Source organism: Silene latifolia, chromosome 1 (genome assembly GCF_048544455.1).
Source record: "Silene latifolia isolate original U9 population chromosome 1, ASM4854445v1, whole genome shotgun sequence".
Classification (NCBI taxonomy): Eukaryota; Viridiplantae; Streptophyta; class Magnoliopsida; order Caryophyllales; family Caryophyllaceae; genus Silene; species Silene latifolia.
Window position 1 is genome coordinate 16,751,590 of NC_133526.1, and position 18,295 is coordinate 16,769,884.

Here is an 18,295-nt window from a genome sequence, read left to right on the forward strand (position 1 = left end):
TACCTTAGACACTACTCATGGCGTATTGTGTCGTACTGGGCTGTGTCGATCCCGTGTCATGTTAAAAAGGGTCATACCATGCTGGGGCGTGCAGCGTGCTAGCCTATTTCTAGTCCTATGTTACAATTTATATTCTATATTTGACATCACTATAAATTCACTATTCTCCTCATAAAATACAATTGACATCACTAATAAATTCACTATTCTCCTCATATAATTCAAAAATAAAGGAGCATAAAAAAAAAAAAAAAAAAAAAAAAGGACCACTCACACAAAAGTCATAATTATAACAGCAAGTCTTGCTGATGGCAGACATATTTGGTCTTCAGCTGAAGACGGGCAAAATGTCACCCATTTAAGATGAAAATGTAACCATTTTAAGGTAAATAATTTTTAAAGCTATAATAGTTTGTCATTAAAATGGTAACGTTTTGTAGTTAAAATAATGACGTTTGGCTGGCGTCTTGGTTGAAAGACAAATATACTGCCATCAATGAGAATTTGTGTAATTATAAACCGTTTTAACAAATAGGCATATAGGCATGCTTTTAAAAGCAGAATAATTAGACTGTCATTTTCTTCCTCCTACATTTTTTTGTTCCTTTCTTACCTTTTTTTCTATTCCTCACCATATTAACCCCACCTTTCCCTGTCTTATTTTTAGCCTAATTATAACATCTTTACAGTTTGCATTCTGTCAATTCTAACACACTCACCCTTTACCCAAATTCTTATTTATGAGATATATCCGTCTTAAACTCAAAATGGGTCAGACAATATTAATAAGACAAAACTAAAATGCCTAAAAATTAACAAGAAAACTTGTTAAGTGGGATGTTATTTAACCCTTTTTAATCTTAAAACTGGTTAAAACGGATACGTTCATTTTAAGGGAGATAAGTGGCGAAGCCAGGTTGTGAAGTCAGTGGAGGCGAAAAGATAACAGTTTAAGGTAACCTAGACCAAATTCGAACATTTTACTAAAAATTTCGAAATTTGCAGACACGAGCCCTGCTAGCCCCCTCGCTTTACCAGGAAGACCTACTCTACTCTTTAGGTTATATTTTTGAAATTATTATGAACGTGCAACCACCACTAGGTACCAAAAAATAATTATTTTGTTCCCCTTTACTTCACTTAACCCGCATGCTCTGTCACCTAAAATTGAATGATAGCTTCCCATAATTCATCTTGTGACCTAGTGAAGACGACTACCATTTCCTTACAAATTAATGGGGTCCCTTTTTCCATTTGTGCACCTTGATTATGATTCATTTTGTACACATTGTGCCTTACAATTTAGTATTGTATTGTCCTACATCTTCTACTTGGTACTATGGTGTTTGATTATGGTGTCTTTATGTGACACTCTAACCGGTTGTCGTATATACTGATCTCGATTGTCTGCCATGGTTGTTATCGTGTTACTTTCGTATGTAGTTATGATACAATTTTTAAGGGGTTGTAAAACTGTTTCGATGTTGACGAATTTTGAACTTAGCTTTACAGAAGTCATCCTATTTTTGGAGGTTTGGGATAGCGAGTGCTGCCCTATTACTTCACTTTTGCATAATTTTAGTTGTTTTTTCCAAAAAAATCCGCGTTTTCTTCGATAAGAGGAAGAAATTGATTCAGGAAAATGAGTTGAATAAGAACTATACTTGATAAGCTAAATTAGAGAACACATACATTGGATGATGATATATATGACAGCAAAAATCAAGAATTCCAAAATGAAGAGAAGGGATCTATCATGGCTATACTCTTTTTGTTTACTTAATTTAATCCAATATAATCCCCTCTATGTCATTATCAATTTACCCTCCCTTCTTCTTCCCTTGGATGAGCCGAAGAGGTTGATCCCGACGTCATCCCAACCGCTGCTTGCCCATGTGAAAACCGTTGCAGTTGTATCATTCTGGCGTAACATCCATCCGGGTAGTTCTTCAGCAAGTGTGAATGAGATCCTTGCTCGGCTACTTTACCGTCATCTATAACTGCAATAACATGCGCATTTCTAATGGTTGATAGCCGGTGAGCCACAACAATGGTGGTCTTTCCCGAGCAAGCACGGTCTAAAGCGTCCTGGACTGACCTTTCCGACTCTGCATCGAGGGCACTCGTGGCTTCGTCTAATAGTGTGATTTCCGCTTTCTTCACAAAAGCCCTAGCAAGAGCAATCCTTTGCTTTTGACCGCCTGACATTTGAACGCCTCTCTCTCCCACTTGTGTCTTGTATCCATCAGGCATTCCCGATATGAACTTGTGCGCGTTTGCTAAGGTCGCAGCTTCAGTTATCTCAGCCTCGGTTGCATTTTCATTGCCATACTTTATATTATCATATATGGTAGTGGCAAAGAGGCATGGTTCTTGAGGGACATAGGCTATGTGTTGCCTTAGGGACTTGAGGTTGTACTTCCTTATGTCCTTGCCATCGATCATGACACGACCTGATGATGGATCGTAGAATCTAAGAACAAGGGAGATGACAGAACTCTTACCGCACCCGCTAGGGCCAACTAGGGCAAGCGTCTTTCCGGCTCGAGCTCGCAAGTTGAGATCTCGGAAAATGGAAATGTCTGGTCGAGTAGGATAAGTGAAGTCAACATGCTTGAGCTCCACTTCTCCACGGAGTCGATCTGGAACAGGGGTGGCATCAGATTCATCGGGTTCGATCTCAGTTTTCCGATCAAGAAGCTCAAACACCGATTTCATTGCACGGCCGCCTTTAATGAAGTCGGGAGCCAGAGTCAAGGTCTCGGCCGCACCATTAGCAGATACCATAAGAACCATGAAAACTCGGATTGTCTTGGAGAAATCAGAGATTCCGTGCTTGACCAGCCACGAGGCATACCAAAGCCCAAGTGCATAAGAAGCATAAAGGGCAAACTGAGCTATGCCATATCCACTTCCAGCAATTTGTCCTTTCCAGAAGCAACGTCGAAGAGGTATTTCAAGGTTGGCGATGAAAAGACCCACGATTTTAGCTTCAGAGTTGAAGGCAGCTACCGTTCTTACATTGGACACGGCCTCTCCTGCCAGTTGTGTGGCCTTGGCATGAGCGGCTTCTAGGTCTCCAGAGAAACCTTTCAGAAACATTTTCTGTCCACAAATCAACATGTCTCATTAGATGCACAATGTAAAAGATGTCGTATTTGATTTATCGAAACAGCCATTTTCGGACAATCATTTTCAATTTGTAGCTTTTATAAATTGTGAAAAATATCCGCCTATTTTCTGGTGACTAAAGAGGGAGAATGGTCATTAACTGTAAAGAATCAGCTAAGGTAACAAACCTGGAGAACAGTGGCAGCAACAACGACAGGGAAAACAGCAATAAGTAGAAGGGCGAGACGCCACTGCAGGACGAACCCAGCTGTACAAGCAACCAGCAAGAGGGCACAGTTCTGCATTATAACAGAAATCCTATCACCAATTGCTGATCTGACATTATTGGCATCAAGAGCAAGCCGTGCAGCAACCCGAGCACTCTCGTTTTCTTCCTGGTCAAACCATGCCATCTCATTCTTCATAACCGCGGTCAACATTTTCTCCCTCACTCTTTTTGTCAGGTTCTCTCCTACGACATCCCAGAAGAAATGTTGTAGTGTATTGAAAATAAGAGCAGCTGATGATAGTCCAATTAATAGATAGCAGTATTTGGCAATTTCTCTAATCATGTAAGCATGATCCGGACTGTAGTAGACGCTAAGGACAGCACTTAGAACATAGGCGAAAAAGGCACTTAGTGAACCACATATGCAAGAACCTATGGAACCAACCAACGCATAGGGCCATTCGGGAGCATTCATTTTTGCAAGCCGGCAGAATGAATTGGCCTGGTCCTTGAAGGCTAGCTTCTCGAGCCTGTAATTTGCATGGGAGGCATCAAGGGAGAGGCTAAAATCGGAAGTGGAGAAGTCAGAGAGTCGACGGGAGTAAGGTGAGCGTCCATAAGATGAGTTCCTTGCAATGATTGGCGAGCTCACAGAATTCCTAGCACTAGAAGGCCTGCAAAATCATGCAAAAGACATACATCTCCATCAATTTCACAATTCTCACTTTACTGTACTAAGACGACAACGACAAAAAATCAACATCGGTATCTCATTGCATCAATAGTTATTCCTGCCTAAAGCAAGATAAAGGGAGCCAGATGTACGCAGTCTTACATCTACATTAGAAAATAACGAAATATTGTTCATGAGTGACCCGTGATGACAATTGCGCCGAGCAGCTTAAGAATAAGAAGTGCAAGCAGTTTAGTGAATGTTCTACTTCATCCAATCATGTTCCAAAGCGAAAAAATAATAATGCTTTTGTATGCATCCGAGAGCTTAGATGGAAAGTTCTGTGACTAGTATGCATCCCTTCTCCACAGTTGTGTCTGACTAATAAGCATTAAAATTGTCACCACACAGGCTTATGTCAATGAGTATAAGCAAACATTTATTTTGGACTTGACTTGTGGGCTTGAACCATAAGTTACGGTTAATACCTGGCACTACTCTTTCTGGCATTATTAATTGCAGTTTCATGTGCAGCTTCTTGCATGCGAATGAGCTTAGAATACACACTATTTTCCCCTTTAGCCATAAGTTCATCATGGGTTCCAATTTCAGTGACACTTCCCTGTTGGAGAACAGCCACAAGATCTGCTTTGCGGATGGTGGAAAGCCGGTGGGCAATAACAAGAGTTGTCCTACCAATCATAAAACGATCAAGGGCTTCCTGGACAAGCTTCTCTGACTCGGAGTCTAGTGCACTTGTTGCCTCATCTAAAAGTAGTATAGCCGGGTTCTTAAGCATTGCCCTTCCAATTGCTATTCTTTGTTTCTGTCCTCCTGAGAGTTGCAAACCTCTTTCCCCAACCTGCCATTTTTATTCAACATATTATATCGTCATTAACGAAACACACAAATGTCAACTAGCTTAACCCGTAAAGTCATTGGTTTGTGATACTAATCACCTAAGCTCAAAACCGTCAATCCCATCAGACAGAAACTGTTCTTGGGACTCATTTAACACCAGAAAGTCATTTACAAGGCTTTTCCCGGTTGAAATTACTTCTGGTTCACATTCACATTATTTTATTATTCAATATAAACAAACTCGACGAATTATTGAGCTTAAGAACACTAATTGGTCAATGGTCAATCATATCATATTGATTGACAATTTTCTCAGGACATATTTAAACTCAGAATATTCAGAAATGTAAACACTCATAACACGGAATCTTGTCTGATTCCCATATCTTAATATCGTCATTAAGTCACTAACCCGAATTAATAATGCGTCACCCGAAAACTCTAGGGAATTGTAAATTAGAAGGAAATAAGAGTGCTTGAATAAATAATATCAAGTTGAAAGTAGAAAAATAAAGAAATATAACAAGTGCAAGAACTGACAAATGCACTAGTCCAAATGGTCCTGGTTTGTGAAGAGGAAAAGAGCATGGTATTAATAACTTCACATGCATTGTTGACTGTAACCATGTTACCCTTCCTTTTAGATGTAAGACCAAACACTTTCTCCTCTTTGACTTTTTGTTACAAAATGTAAGAGTTTGGTGTTTTTGTTGAAAACAATGTCATTATCATCCCATTTCATACATACTTCATTAGATAAACTCAAGATAACTTCTACTCTTGATGTAGATATATTAAGTACTACTATTGAATGACTATTGATTGAAAGAGCGGTATCGAAAATCAGTACCACCCCACGTCCCACTTCACGTAATAGAGCCAAAGTAGAGCAATCGAGAAAAATAGATGAGTCATTTTAAATAATACAGTAGTTTTTTTTTTTTAGTGTAAAGAGAGCCACAAGGGTGAATATGATGCTGACGAGGTCTTGACTCTTGAGTAACACCCCTCATGAGTCATGACATACCGGCGAAGCTAGTTGACAAGCTGACGGCTAAGCTAGTTGACATATGCACCATTTTAAATGATATAGTAGAAATACAAAGATATATTTGGTGTCAATGTTTGGTGTCCTACCATGGACAAAGAGCATTAAAGCTACATTAAATACTTTTACTATTTAGACTTCAAAAATAAAAATACCTTACTATTTAGATACATGGGTGACTTGAAACAATAGCCATTGACTCCTATAAAACCGGGAGATGTAGGATATCATGAAACTTGACCAAAGCACAAAAAAAGTCAAGTAATATTAATTTAGTTAAATAACTAATTAGACATATTTGTTTAATGGTCTAAATATTGCAAATACAAGAAAAAAACCGAATGAAAGAGGTAAATGAGTTACAAAAATGGTCTAACCTGAGTGTCATAGCCGTCGGGGAGCTTAATAATGAAAGAATGCGCATTAGCGACTCTTGCAGCTTCTTCTACCTCGACAAGGCTAGCATCGGGTCTACCGAGAAGTATGTTTTCCTTGATGGTGGTCGCAAACAATGCCGGCTCTTGGCTCACTAGACCTATTTGTTGTCTTAGCCATTTAAGTTTCAATGTCTTTATGTCATGCCCATCTAATAGAAGTTGTCCTACACAACATATTAACAGTGATTACCAAAGATTCCTTTCCTTTGAAAATTAGCAATCAAACCCACAAATTCCTGCTTAAAAACAAAGCTAATAATTAAACATCATTAAGCTTATAGAATAAAATAATTAGTAGTGGAGTACCTTCAGTGGGATCATAAAATCTCTCAATCAGAGAGACCACTGTGCTTTTTCCGGATCCACTACTTCCAACCAGAGCTATGGTTTTCCCGGCAGGGACTGTGAGCGAAAAATTGCTTAGAATCTTGATATCTGGCCTAGACGGGTATGAAAACTCGACGTTTTTGAGCTCGATTTGCCCTGTTACTGAGTCAAGTTCTGTGCCTGTTTCGTTGTTTCGGTCAATGGTCGGCTTGTGATCAATTACCATGAAAATCTTGGCAGCTGCCACTTTTGCCTTTGCAAATGCACTCATACTTGGAGCAGATTGTCCCAAAGCCCTGAATGCATTCAATCACATAGTTATTAACTACAAAAATTTCTAACTAGAGCAGAAAAAACAGTCGGTTTTCAAAAAAAAAAATTGAGGACTTACAGTCCACCAATCATGACAGCAAACATAGTGGCAATTGCAAGGCCTCCATTAGTGTAATGATGCCGAACAAGGTAACCGCCATACCAAAGCAAAAGAGCATAACAGCAAAACACAGTGAAATAAGTTCCTCCTAATCCCAAACCCTTGGCCAACCCACTTTTATACCCAAGCCTTTGAGCAACCTTCAATGCAGCTGAGTACCCTTGAATAGCTCTCGATTCGCCCACAAAAGCGAATACAACCCTGATTTGAACAAATGTCTGCAAATTTGGCAACAATTTATTAAACCCAGATGCCCAAATTAGCAAAATAGTTACCCAAGATGAAATTTTGGAAAGATGTTGACATAATTGAAAGGGATTTGCACCTGTTCGACGATATTTCCGGCTTCAGATAGAGCACCTTGGCTCTTGGAGGTGAGCTTGGCTAATGTGGTAGCATGAATCCCTCCAATTACAGCAATTACTGGAACAACAGCAATTGTGACTAGTGATAATTGCCAAACAGCAGTAAATCCCACCACAAAACCAGTCACAAATGTTGCCATGTAATGAATGAAACTACCCAACTGTCAATTCACATCAAAATCAAACACACATTTTTCAGATATTGAACTAATCCATTGTTATCCACAAAAAAATATATAAAAATATCGGAAATTGAGGGAAACAGCCTCTTTGTGTTGCTAACACAAGGATAAGGCTGCGTACATCCGACCCCTCCCCCGTCTACACCACAATTGAATTTGCAAGAGCCATTGAGGCACTGGATTAATGTCGTTGTTGATCGGAAATTGAGAGATGAGCTAACCTTTTCACTGATAGCATCCTGAACAAGAGCAGCATCAGTGTTAATTGCAAAAACAATGTCAGAAGTTCTAACTTGAGTATCAAAGTACTGAATATCTTGATTTAGTGCTGCTTCTAAATATTTGATCCTCATTTTTGTTGTTTGTCTTTCTCCACTCCACATCCAACAAGCAATTTCTGCATCATTTTCAACTCAAAGTTACAAACTTTACTCATAAAATCCCAAAAAATAAAAACCACATTAATCATTATAAAAAAATCATTAAAAAAAACCCACCTGCCCATGAAGATGCCCATATTGCAGCTCCAACAATAAGAAAGTAGTATGCATACTGCCCAATAAAAAAAATCCCAAATTTGTTAAAATCAAGTCCCATTACACAAATCTGCTAATTTCATACGTTTGATTAAAATACGTCTCACATATATTAAACAAATGTATGGAATTGACTCGAATCAACGGAATATAATAAAAACAAGTGGTTAAGATGGTACCAACCTTGAGAACTTCTTGCATCATTTTATCAGGATTATTAGCATAAGAACCAAAGGAATTAACAAGATCAGCAAAGAATCTAAGAAAAAGAGGCAAAGAACATCCATGAACAAAAGCACCAATAGACCCAATTCCCATTAATACATAATCTAAAGTATCTGCAAATCTGAACAACTCTTTGAAACTAACTCCTGGAGGTCCTTCCTTTCCCTTTTCTCCTCCTTCTTTCTCCATTGTTGTTGTTCTTGTTGTTGTTGTTGTTGTTGTTGGTTTTTCTTGTGTTGTTGAAATGTTGTTGTTGTTGTTGTTAGGAGAAGGAGAATGGAGTTCAATACCTTGCATTTCAGACCATCTCCATTGTTCAATACTTGTAGGACTAGTTGGACTACTACTCTTTATCTCCTTTGTATAATCTTGTGACATTATTTGTTAACAACCCAATTTATGGCCTCCTTTTATAAGCTTAAAGTAAGGAAAGATACAAACTTTTGCATTACCCAAGATTGCTTTTTTCTAAATCATTTCATTTTTTATAATTTATTTATTTAACTACAGTCTCAAACTCTTTAGGCTCCGTATATCTGATCCTCCCTTATTTCGCAATCTACGTGAACAATTGTGACACTGAGTATTGTTTTACATCTGATCCCAAACTACGTATATCCAAATCCCCTACCCGCGGTTGTATTTGTTTAACTAGAGTATAATTTAATGTTGCAATCAATGTTATACTCCCTTTTATTCACTAAATTCTTCCACATTTGTTTTTGGGTGGAATTTAGTGGTATGGTGATATATGAATGTAAATGAAAGTAAGAGAGAAAAAGTGAGGCTATGAGTTATTATAACCACAAATAATAGATAAATAAGAAAAGTGGAAGATCTTAGTAAATTTGCCGTTTTAGGAAATGTGGAAGTTCTTAATAATACGAGGGAGTATTATGCTAGCTAAAGACTTAAAGGGTAATAGCTTGTTCAAAACACCATCTTTTTTAGTGGTATTGGAGGAAACATTTACTGATATAAACACTGCGTACATCCAATCTCCCTTATCCCGCAAGTTACGTGAACAATTGAGATACTGGGATAATGTTATTATTTTACAATTTACATTGATCCTAGACTATGTACATCTGAATCCCCTATCCCGCGGGCCTCGGGTGTATTTCTTTAACTAGAGTATAATCTAATGTTGCAATAAATGTTATGTTATGCTAGTTAAAGGGTAGTAGCTAGTTCAAAACACAATCTTTTTTAATGTTTAATGTTATGTACTAGAGGAAACATTTACTATACAAAGATAGAATTACTACTTACTAGTACTACTACATTTGTTAGTGTAAGTTTGTTTTTTGTGGAAGAGAAGATGGATAAAGAGAGAGCATGTTTGAGTGATAAATTTGGTTGCTTGTAATGTAAAAAAAACAAAGAGAAGAGAGCAGAAAGTGACAAATGATAAGAAAGGACTAAAAGAAGAGACGAGAAGTGATGAGTTTTTTTTGTGTAATTTAATTTTGTCCGACAAAGTCTACTGTGGGAATACTTCAATCAACTCTTCAAATGTTTGTTCAAAGTTGAAAAAACTAACCTTCGCATTTTTTTTTGTTTTTTTTTTTATTTTTTTTGATAAGGTAAAGAAACGAGGTTGATTGAAAATCTTTGCTTGGTTATTTCCTACTTGTATTACACAAATTACTAGGACGATAACTTATTGCTTACGATGGATGTATAGGCCTTAGTTATAAAACCGGTTAAACAATATGAATAAAACAAAATTAAAATACATAGAAAAACAAAAGATTTGTTGAAAATGTTCACATGTAATGATATTTAACCGTTTTAATGTTAAAACGGATATCTTTGCTTTAAGGGAGACTAGCTGACTTACTAGTGACAAGTGAGAAAGGAGAACCTCAATAGTCAAAGAGTTTGTGATAATGATTCACAAATTACCTTATCATATCAAAGTTGGTTAGTGTGAGTGGTAAGAACTTTCTTCTCTTAAACAAGTAGTTAAGGGTTTGATTCGTGACTCTTGCTAACGAAAAAACCAAATTTGGGAGAGGTATACCCATTAAGTTGCCTTCATTACCCGATGGAGATTACCTCAGCTATCGGCAGGACATACTCTTGGTCAACACAAAAAAAAAAAAAAACAAATTACCCTATCATGTAAATTTAATGAACTCAATGTGTTTTGAAACTTTATATAATTAGGCCATGTTTGGTAAATAGCGGATTAATTTCAGCATAAGCAGATTGCAAAAGCAGATTATAAATGGCAGATTTTATCAGAAGGTTTGACTAGCATATTATAATTAGCAGAATTGATTTGAGTGTTTGGTAATTGGCAGATTACGATTAGTAGATTGTTAGTTTTCTTTGTAAAATGGAGAAAAATTTCCTATTTTACAATATCTTTAACCAATATCTTTGGGGTAAGCGAGATATTGTAAAACAAAGATATTGACCCCAAATATGTTGTTTCAATATCTTTATTTAAACACTAAAATTAGCATATTGATTGGTCAAACATCTAAAAGCCTTGAATATCTTTAAAATTTGGCCATATCTTTTTTACCAAACAAATAAATACTAAAGACTATAAGAGTGTCTTCTTGGTGAAAATTTGCCACTTCATGTATTTTTTTTTTCAACAACTTATAGTCTAGGCTCTGAAATATCGCAGTAGATATAGGGATTTTCGAGATGTTGATCTTCTCGAATTAAACATTGGGCAAAGTAGTTATAGAATGCAAAAAAAATTAGAGAAAATATGAAACCGTCTTGCTCTACAATTTGTGTTACTCGAGTTAATTTGAATAGAATGTTTATCAATTGAAGTCTATGGGAATTAAAATCCAGATAAGTTATGGGGATTATTAGGAGTAACTAGTAAGGACTACTAAAGTTTTTGTTATAAATCTTTATAAAACTACTCGTAACATTCCCTTAGTTGGTAATCACGGGGTTGTGTTCACCGTTTAATTTCCTTAAAATCCGGCGTTCTTTTTGGTTTCACGGCATAAATAAAAGGTGTTTTACATAACTTTCTTGAGAATTCACTCACTTTTACTGTTACACTTTCTCAATACAACAAATAAAATAAAATAAAATAGGAGTGCACTCAATAAGCCTTGACCAAATGATCTTACCGTCAATTTATTATAAACAAAAACAACAAATGAGGTTTATTATTGTTTTATAAAACCCGAATTTCTTTAATCCATTAACCAAAATTTGTGATGATGAACATCAAAAAATTTTATGCCTTAATATTAGTTACGAAGTATTATATTTAGACTATGGTGTTGTCGACTTAATTTTAGTACAATTTAAGATAATTAGACTAAGCTAATTTATTTTTAAGATTACTTAATTTTAACCAAGTTAAGTTAACTAAATTAATCTTAGTTAGTTAAGTTTAGTTAAGAGTGTAATTAATTTAATTTAAGTTAAATAAGTCAACTTAAATTTAGGTAAGAATTTAGTTAATTTAATCAAGTTCAGTTAAATTTAATTTTGTTAGTTTGTTAATTTAATCAATTTTGTTAAAATATAAACGTGCACCTTCAAATCTTCAACTATGAGCTTAAGCTATCTGACTAAAAGATCACGGGTTTAAATCTCACAATCCTTATTTGTAAGAGAAATTCTTGCGTCCTTCCTACATTCATGGTAGGATTTTATATTATTTAATTTCCATTTTGGTACTCCTCCTTTGTGTGTAGGGAGGACGCAAAAATTTATGTATTTATAAAGTGAAATATTAAACACCAGTTAGGAGGTCTACAGTCGCCTAGGAAGCCTGGGTGTCACGGTCCGCTACTTTTGCCGGACCGTGGCGCGCACCCTTGCCCGTCTCAAGGCAAGATGCAAGCGACAAGGATCTTCGTACTAGTGAGGGATCGCCCACTAGCACGATACTCGGGTCTCGGGTCGGTGTGTGTCGGGAATCCTAGTCACGATTATCAAGTCCGACACACGAAAGCAATAAAAGTAAGCAATACGATTATTGAAAGCAAGCAACAAGCAACAACAAGCTTTTGGATGAGAAGCGGTTTTTCATTGACTAGCACCTCTCAAAGAGGCAAATTTGATAGTTTGGTCCTGGTAGCAGGAAACATTGAATTTACAAGTTTAGTTCAGAATAGCGATATACCTATTTATGGAAACCTACTCTAAAACTACTAAGAAAATACTTACTACAAATGTACAAGGGAAATGAAAATACATAAGCATAAATAAATCTAAGGGTTCAAGTGTGCGGATCGTCACACTCTCCCCCACCTAATCTGTTGCCGCCCTCGGCAACACAAAAAATCTTGAATGGTGCTTTAGTGAGACATCCTCGGTGAGCTCTGACCGTCCATGCAGTGTTGGGGATTGGCTTGTACCACTCGGCTTGAATGTGCGCTTCGTCCCAAACAATGACTGGCCTCTTCGTCCCTTCAAGGATAGGCTGGAGTTCTTTGACATAGAAGCTGCCGAACATCATGTTCTCCAAGTCCACCACGTGCTCCTTGTCTCTCGGGAACGCCCACTTTGCCGCCGCTGAAAAGTGCTCTCTCGGGCTTTCTCCAAGTCGCGGCTCCAACGGACCTTCACTTTGTCTCTCCTCACTTCAAAGACCGCATTCAAGGGAATGTGAGATCTCCGGACGCCGAATCGGCATTTCGGCGCGCCCCGATGGTACGAGGCCTTCTCTCTTGGGTCGACTGACCCGCAAACCAGGACGTCGATTCAACACATCGACGCGGCCCCCTGATGGTACGAGGCCTACTTCTTTGGGCATCTCGGCCCTCATTGTCTACTCCTCGGTGAGGGGGTAGACTCTTCTTTCGTCCCCCAAGCCACTTAGCATCGTAGTTAGCCTGGGTCTTGTTCGCCCTCGGCTCCACCGAACCTTTAGGCATTCTCCAAGGTCGCATCCCTTGTTTCGGCGTCGGTATCACCCTCATAGCCGAAATTCGATGCTGCCCCTTGTCTTCGTCGCTGTCTACCGTCTTCACTACGATAGACCCCATTAGTAGCATCGATCCGTCACTCGGTTTCAATACCACTAATGCTTTCTGAAAGAACTGCATCCCGAGTACTAACTTGAAGTCATCCAAATGAACGTGGTGAAGTCGAGCTCCCCCGCCCACTCACCCACTTGGACCGCGACCTTCTTAGCCACTCCTTGGACGCATCTCATTTTCCCATTGACCGGCTTCAGCAAACATTAGCATCCCGCAAAACTAGCCCCAACCGATTAGCTTCTTCTTTCGTAACAAAGTTGTGGGAGGCACCCGAGTCGATCAAAGCTCGTGCGTGCTTCCCATTCACCATCATGTCCACGTACATGAGCCCGTTGGATTTCTTGGCGGAGGAATCTTCGTACTTCCCCATCGCGCTGATCCGTTGAAGTGAGCCCATCCGTGGTTGGTCTTCACCATCACTCGAGTCTTCGTTACACTCTTGGTGATAGTCGGCCAACACCCCATAAAGACGTTCTTGAGCCCCTTTCGGCATCTTCTTGAGCATGGCATTGAACTCCGCGTTGTTCGGACAATCGGCCATTTTGTGAGGACCCTTACACACAAAACACGCGAACGGTCTCTTCGTTGTGGAAGCAGTAGAGTTTCCCGCCTTCGAAGACGAGCTTGAGGGCGAGTTTGTAGTGCTCGCCGATTGGGCTTGACTTCCTTGCGAGCGGAACCAACTATTCCCAACTGAAATGGCGCTGTTTTGTGGCCTTTGTCCATTATACCCACTTTGTGACGTACCAGCATTCCCCGTTGGTGCCACAACTCTTGGTGCCTCTCGCTCCCCGTGAAAGTCGAGCAGGCGCTCCGCAGCCGATATGGCCGAAGACAGAGTTTTGGGATTCTGCCTCATGACCTCCTGTTCAACCCGTCAATGAATTCGAATGTCCTATCCGTCTCGGACATTTCGCTAATCTCGAGCATGCACGCTGAGAATTCTCTCACATATTCCCGGATTGATTTGGTGTGCTTGATTTCCTTCAACTTCTTCCGAGCAACAAACTCCGTGTTCTCGGGGTAGAAGTGATCCTTCAAGATCCTCTTGAAGTCGGCCCACGATGTCACCGTAATCGTGCCCGCATCGATTTCCTTGTACCTAGCCCTCCACCACATCTTGGCATCGTCGACTAGATACATGCTTGTCGTGACAACTTCCGCGTCTTCGTCGAGCCCACTTACTCGGAAGTATTGCTCCATATCGAAGATAAAGTTATCCACCGCTTTCGAATCCCTCGCCCCATCGTAGGCACGAGGTGGAGGTGCCTTCACCTTATGGCTCCCCACAGATTTCCCGTCATTGGCCACCGCTTTCACGAGCGTGGCGCAAGTGTTCTCTAACATCTCGACCTTTCGATGCAGATGATTGATCTCTTCCTCCCGATCGTCGGGGATCGCACCACTGATCACTTGGATGCGGGTGTCCATCCCGTCCACCTTCGTCTCAAGGTCACAAACCGTCTTTTGCAACTCCTCGAGGCTCGCGGCCATTCGCATCACGATGTCCTCGAGTTTGGGAAGCTTGACGTCGATTGCGTCCTCTAAGGCATCCACTCGGTCCTCGATTGTTCCGCCCATTTTCTCGATCTCGATGAACAAATGCGGCGTGCAGAAACCCGTCCGAAGACCGGGCTCTGATACCAAATGTCACGGTCCGCTACTTTTGCCGGACCGTGGCGCGCACCCTTGCCCGTCTCAAGGCAAGATGCAAGCGACAAGGATCTTCGTACTAGTGAGGGATCGCCCACTAGCACGATACTCGGGTCTCGGGTCGGTGTGTGTCGGGAATCCTAGTCACGATTATCAAGTTCGACACACGAAAGCAATAAAAGTAAGCAATACGATTATTGAAAGCAAGCAACAAGCAACAACAAGCTTTTGGATGAGAAGCGGTTTTTCATTGACTAGCACCTCTCAAAGAGGCAAATTTGATAGTTTGGTCCTGGTAGCAGGAAACATTGAATTTACAAGTTTAGTTCAGAATAGCGATATACCTATTTATGGAAACCTACTCTAAAACTACTAAGAAAATACTTACTACAAATGTACAAGGGAAATGAAAATACATAAGCATAAATAAATCTAAGGGTTCAAGTGTGCGGATCGTCACACTGGGCGGCCCTTGAATTGTCGCCTTAAGAAGACAGAAGATGTACGAAATGTGAAGTGTAGTCGAGACGATCGAGAGGCCTTTGATAAGTATAGTGTCCTCTAATTGTATGAAGACGCCAATAGAAAACAACAAACTAATTTATAATTCACTTGTTTTGTCTCCTAATTGATAGTTACTTGAGAGCCTTAACGACGAAACCATTGGCACGTATTTTAACAACTTTTAACTTTTAAGCATAATAAGGAAGAATGGCCCTAATCCACACACCCATATATGCATGATGCATGCCAATTACAATGCCATCTTCCGACAAACAACTAACTTAAAAACCTCAATTCCAAGCAAATCGAGTATTTTTTACATGAACATCACGCACTTTCATGTAAAACCTTTTAGGAGTATCAAGGGCATGAGGGGTCATGAAAATTGTTTTCTTAGACCATCCCCAAGCAGTGATCGCGCTAACTAGGTCGCGACCCGATTTTACTCTTAATCCTAACTTATTAACCTTGACCCATTTTCACCCTCCCAAGCAGAAGGTCGCGACCTAGGTCATCAACCCAATCATTATCCACTTTACAACATTCCCAATCATTGTTTTTTATTGTTTTATAATTGTTCAACTAATAAGCAATTGACACGTAGAAGGTCAATAAGACCCCTCTTTTGATCAACCTTGGTCACAAATTGACCAACCTTGGTCACAAATTGACCATTTCTTGTTTTTGGTCACAAATTAACCACCCTTGGTCACACATTAACAATACTAATTACTTGATTAACCGTGACCAAGCAAGGTCACGACCAAGCAATTGACCTTGCTTGGGGATGGTCTTACTAAAATAAAAATGATGTTGAGGACGCATCGATTGATCGTTATGTTAATATAACCACGTACGCATATTGAGTCATTTTGCTTTACATCGCTATAATCCAAATCAATGAGTAACGACTCAATAATTACATTCGAACTGGAAATTAACGGTACAAAATATAACTTAAGGCAATTTTACTGATTCCCGCATTCTTGGTTTTAATTCTATCAATAAGTTCATCGTATGTTATAAATAAAATAATTATAATTAATAAAAACAAGTAAGAATTAAACTTCATCCTTCACATACATTGTAATAACCCACTACGTTGTCAGTACCATCGCCATAGATTCGCTGATTTCAATTAAAGTCATATTGTTTTTATTTTATAAGCTCTTGAACAATAAGTTATAAAAAAATGAGTTGTTTTCTTAGCTAATATGTATTTCAAAATCATGCAATCAATTGAACATATATACTTTTCATGAGGCGGGGCAGGCCGAGGCGGGCTGGGTGTCACGGTTCGGTACTTTAGCCGGATCGTGGCGCGCACCCTTGCCCGTCTCAAGGCAAGATGCAAGCGACAAGGATCTTCGAACTAGTGATGGATCGCTCACTAGCACGATACTCGGGTCTCGGCAACACTCGACAGGATGCAACGAGAGCGTTAGGCTCTAGTGTTTGTCAGGCACTAGGCACTCGTAATCGGTCTCGGGAGTGTGAGTCGGGATCCTAGTGTCGATCCCACAAACACGGCTTGTTAGTAAAGTGAAGGCTAAGAGTCGTTCACAACAAAGCAACAACAAGCAATACGAAGGCACAAGGTAGGAAGTAGATTTTCATTCACTAGTACTCCCTAAAGAGGGAAATTTGATTATTACATCCTAGTAGCAGGAGACATTGATTTTACAAGTTTAGTTCAGAATAGCGATATACCTATTTATGGAAAGAAAAGCTATTCTAAAACTATGCTAGACTAAGAAATTATTTACTACAAATGTACAATGGAAATGAAATTACATAAGCATAAATAAATCTAAGGGTTCAAGTGTGCGGATCGTCACACTCTCCCCCACCTAATCTGTTGCCGCCCTCGGCAACACAAAAATCTTGAATGGTGCTTCAGTGAGACATCCTCGGTGAGCTCTGACTATCCATGCAGTGTTGGGGATTGGCTTGTACAACTCGGCTTGAATGTGCGCTTCGTCCCAAACAATGACTGGCCTCTTCGTCCCTTCAAGGATAGGCTGGAGTTCCTTGACATAGAAGCTGCCGAACATCATGTTCTCCAAGTCCACCACGTGCTCCTTGTCTCTCGGGAAAGTCCACTTTGCCGTTGCTTGAAAAGACCTCTCTCGGGATTTCTTCAAGTAATGGCCCCAACGGACCTTCGTCTTGTCTCTCGTCACTTCAGCACTTGCATTCAAGGGAATGTGAGATCTCCAGGACGCCGAATCAGCATTTCGGCGCGGCCCCCTGATGGTACGAGGCCTTATCTCTTGGGTCGACTGACCCGCAAACCAGGACGTCGATTCAGCACATCAACGCGGCCCCCTTATGGTACGAGGCCTTATCTCTTGGGTCGACTGACCCACAAACCAGGACGTCGTTTCAGCACATCGACGCGGCCCCCTGATGGTACGAGGCCTACTTCTTTGGGCATCTCGGCCCTCATTGTCTATTCCTCGGTGAGGGGGTAGACTCTTCTTTCGTCCCCCAGGCCACTTAGCATCGTAGTTAGCCTGGGTCTTGTTCGCCCTCGGCTCCACCGAACCTTTAGGCATTCTCCAAGGTCGCATCCCTTGTTTCGGCGTCGGTATCACCCTCATAGCCGAAATTCAATGCTGCCCCTTGTCTTCCTCGCTGTCTACCGTATTCACTACGATAGACCCCATTAGTAGCATCGATCCGTCACTCGGTTTCAATACTACCAAGGCTTTCTGAAAGAACTGCATCCCGAG

General features: G+C 39.9%; 1 protein-coding gene across 1 annotated transcript; it reads right to left on the bottom strand.

Annotated features, from left to right (window-relative positions):
- Positions 1 to 1,643: 1,643 nt before the first annotated feature.
- LOC141600055 (ABC transporter B family member 1) lies at positions 1,644 to 9,095 on the bottom strand. The gene is made up of 10 exons (XM_074420231.1): positions 8,386 to 9,095; positions 8,164 to 8,218; positions 7,888 to 8,063; positions 7,445 to 7,645; positions 7,078 to 7,337; positions 6,666 to 6,982; positions 6,300 to 6,523; positions 4,502 to 4,875; positions 3,300 to 4,014; positions 1,644 to 3,105 (listed from the first exon to the last, which is right to left on the bottom strand). The coding sequence occupies exons 1-10, from the start codon at positions 8,803 to 8,805 to the stop codon at positions 1,816 to 1,818; spliced, it is 4,032 nt and encodes a 1,343-aa protein (XP_074276332.1). The 5' UTR covers positions 8,806 to 9,095; the 3' UTR covers positions 1,644 to 1,815.
- Positions 9,096 to 18,295: the final 9,200 nt, after the last annotated feature.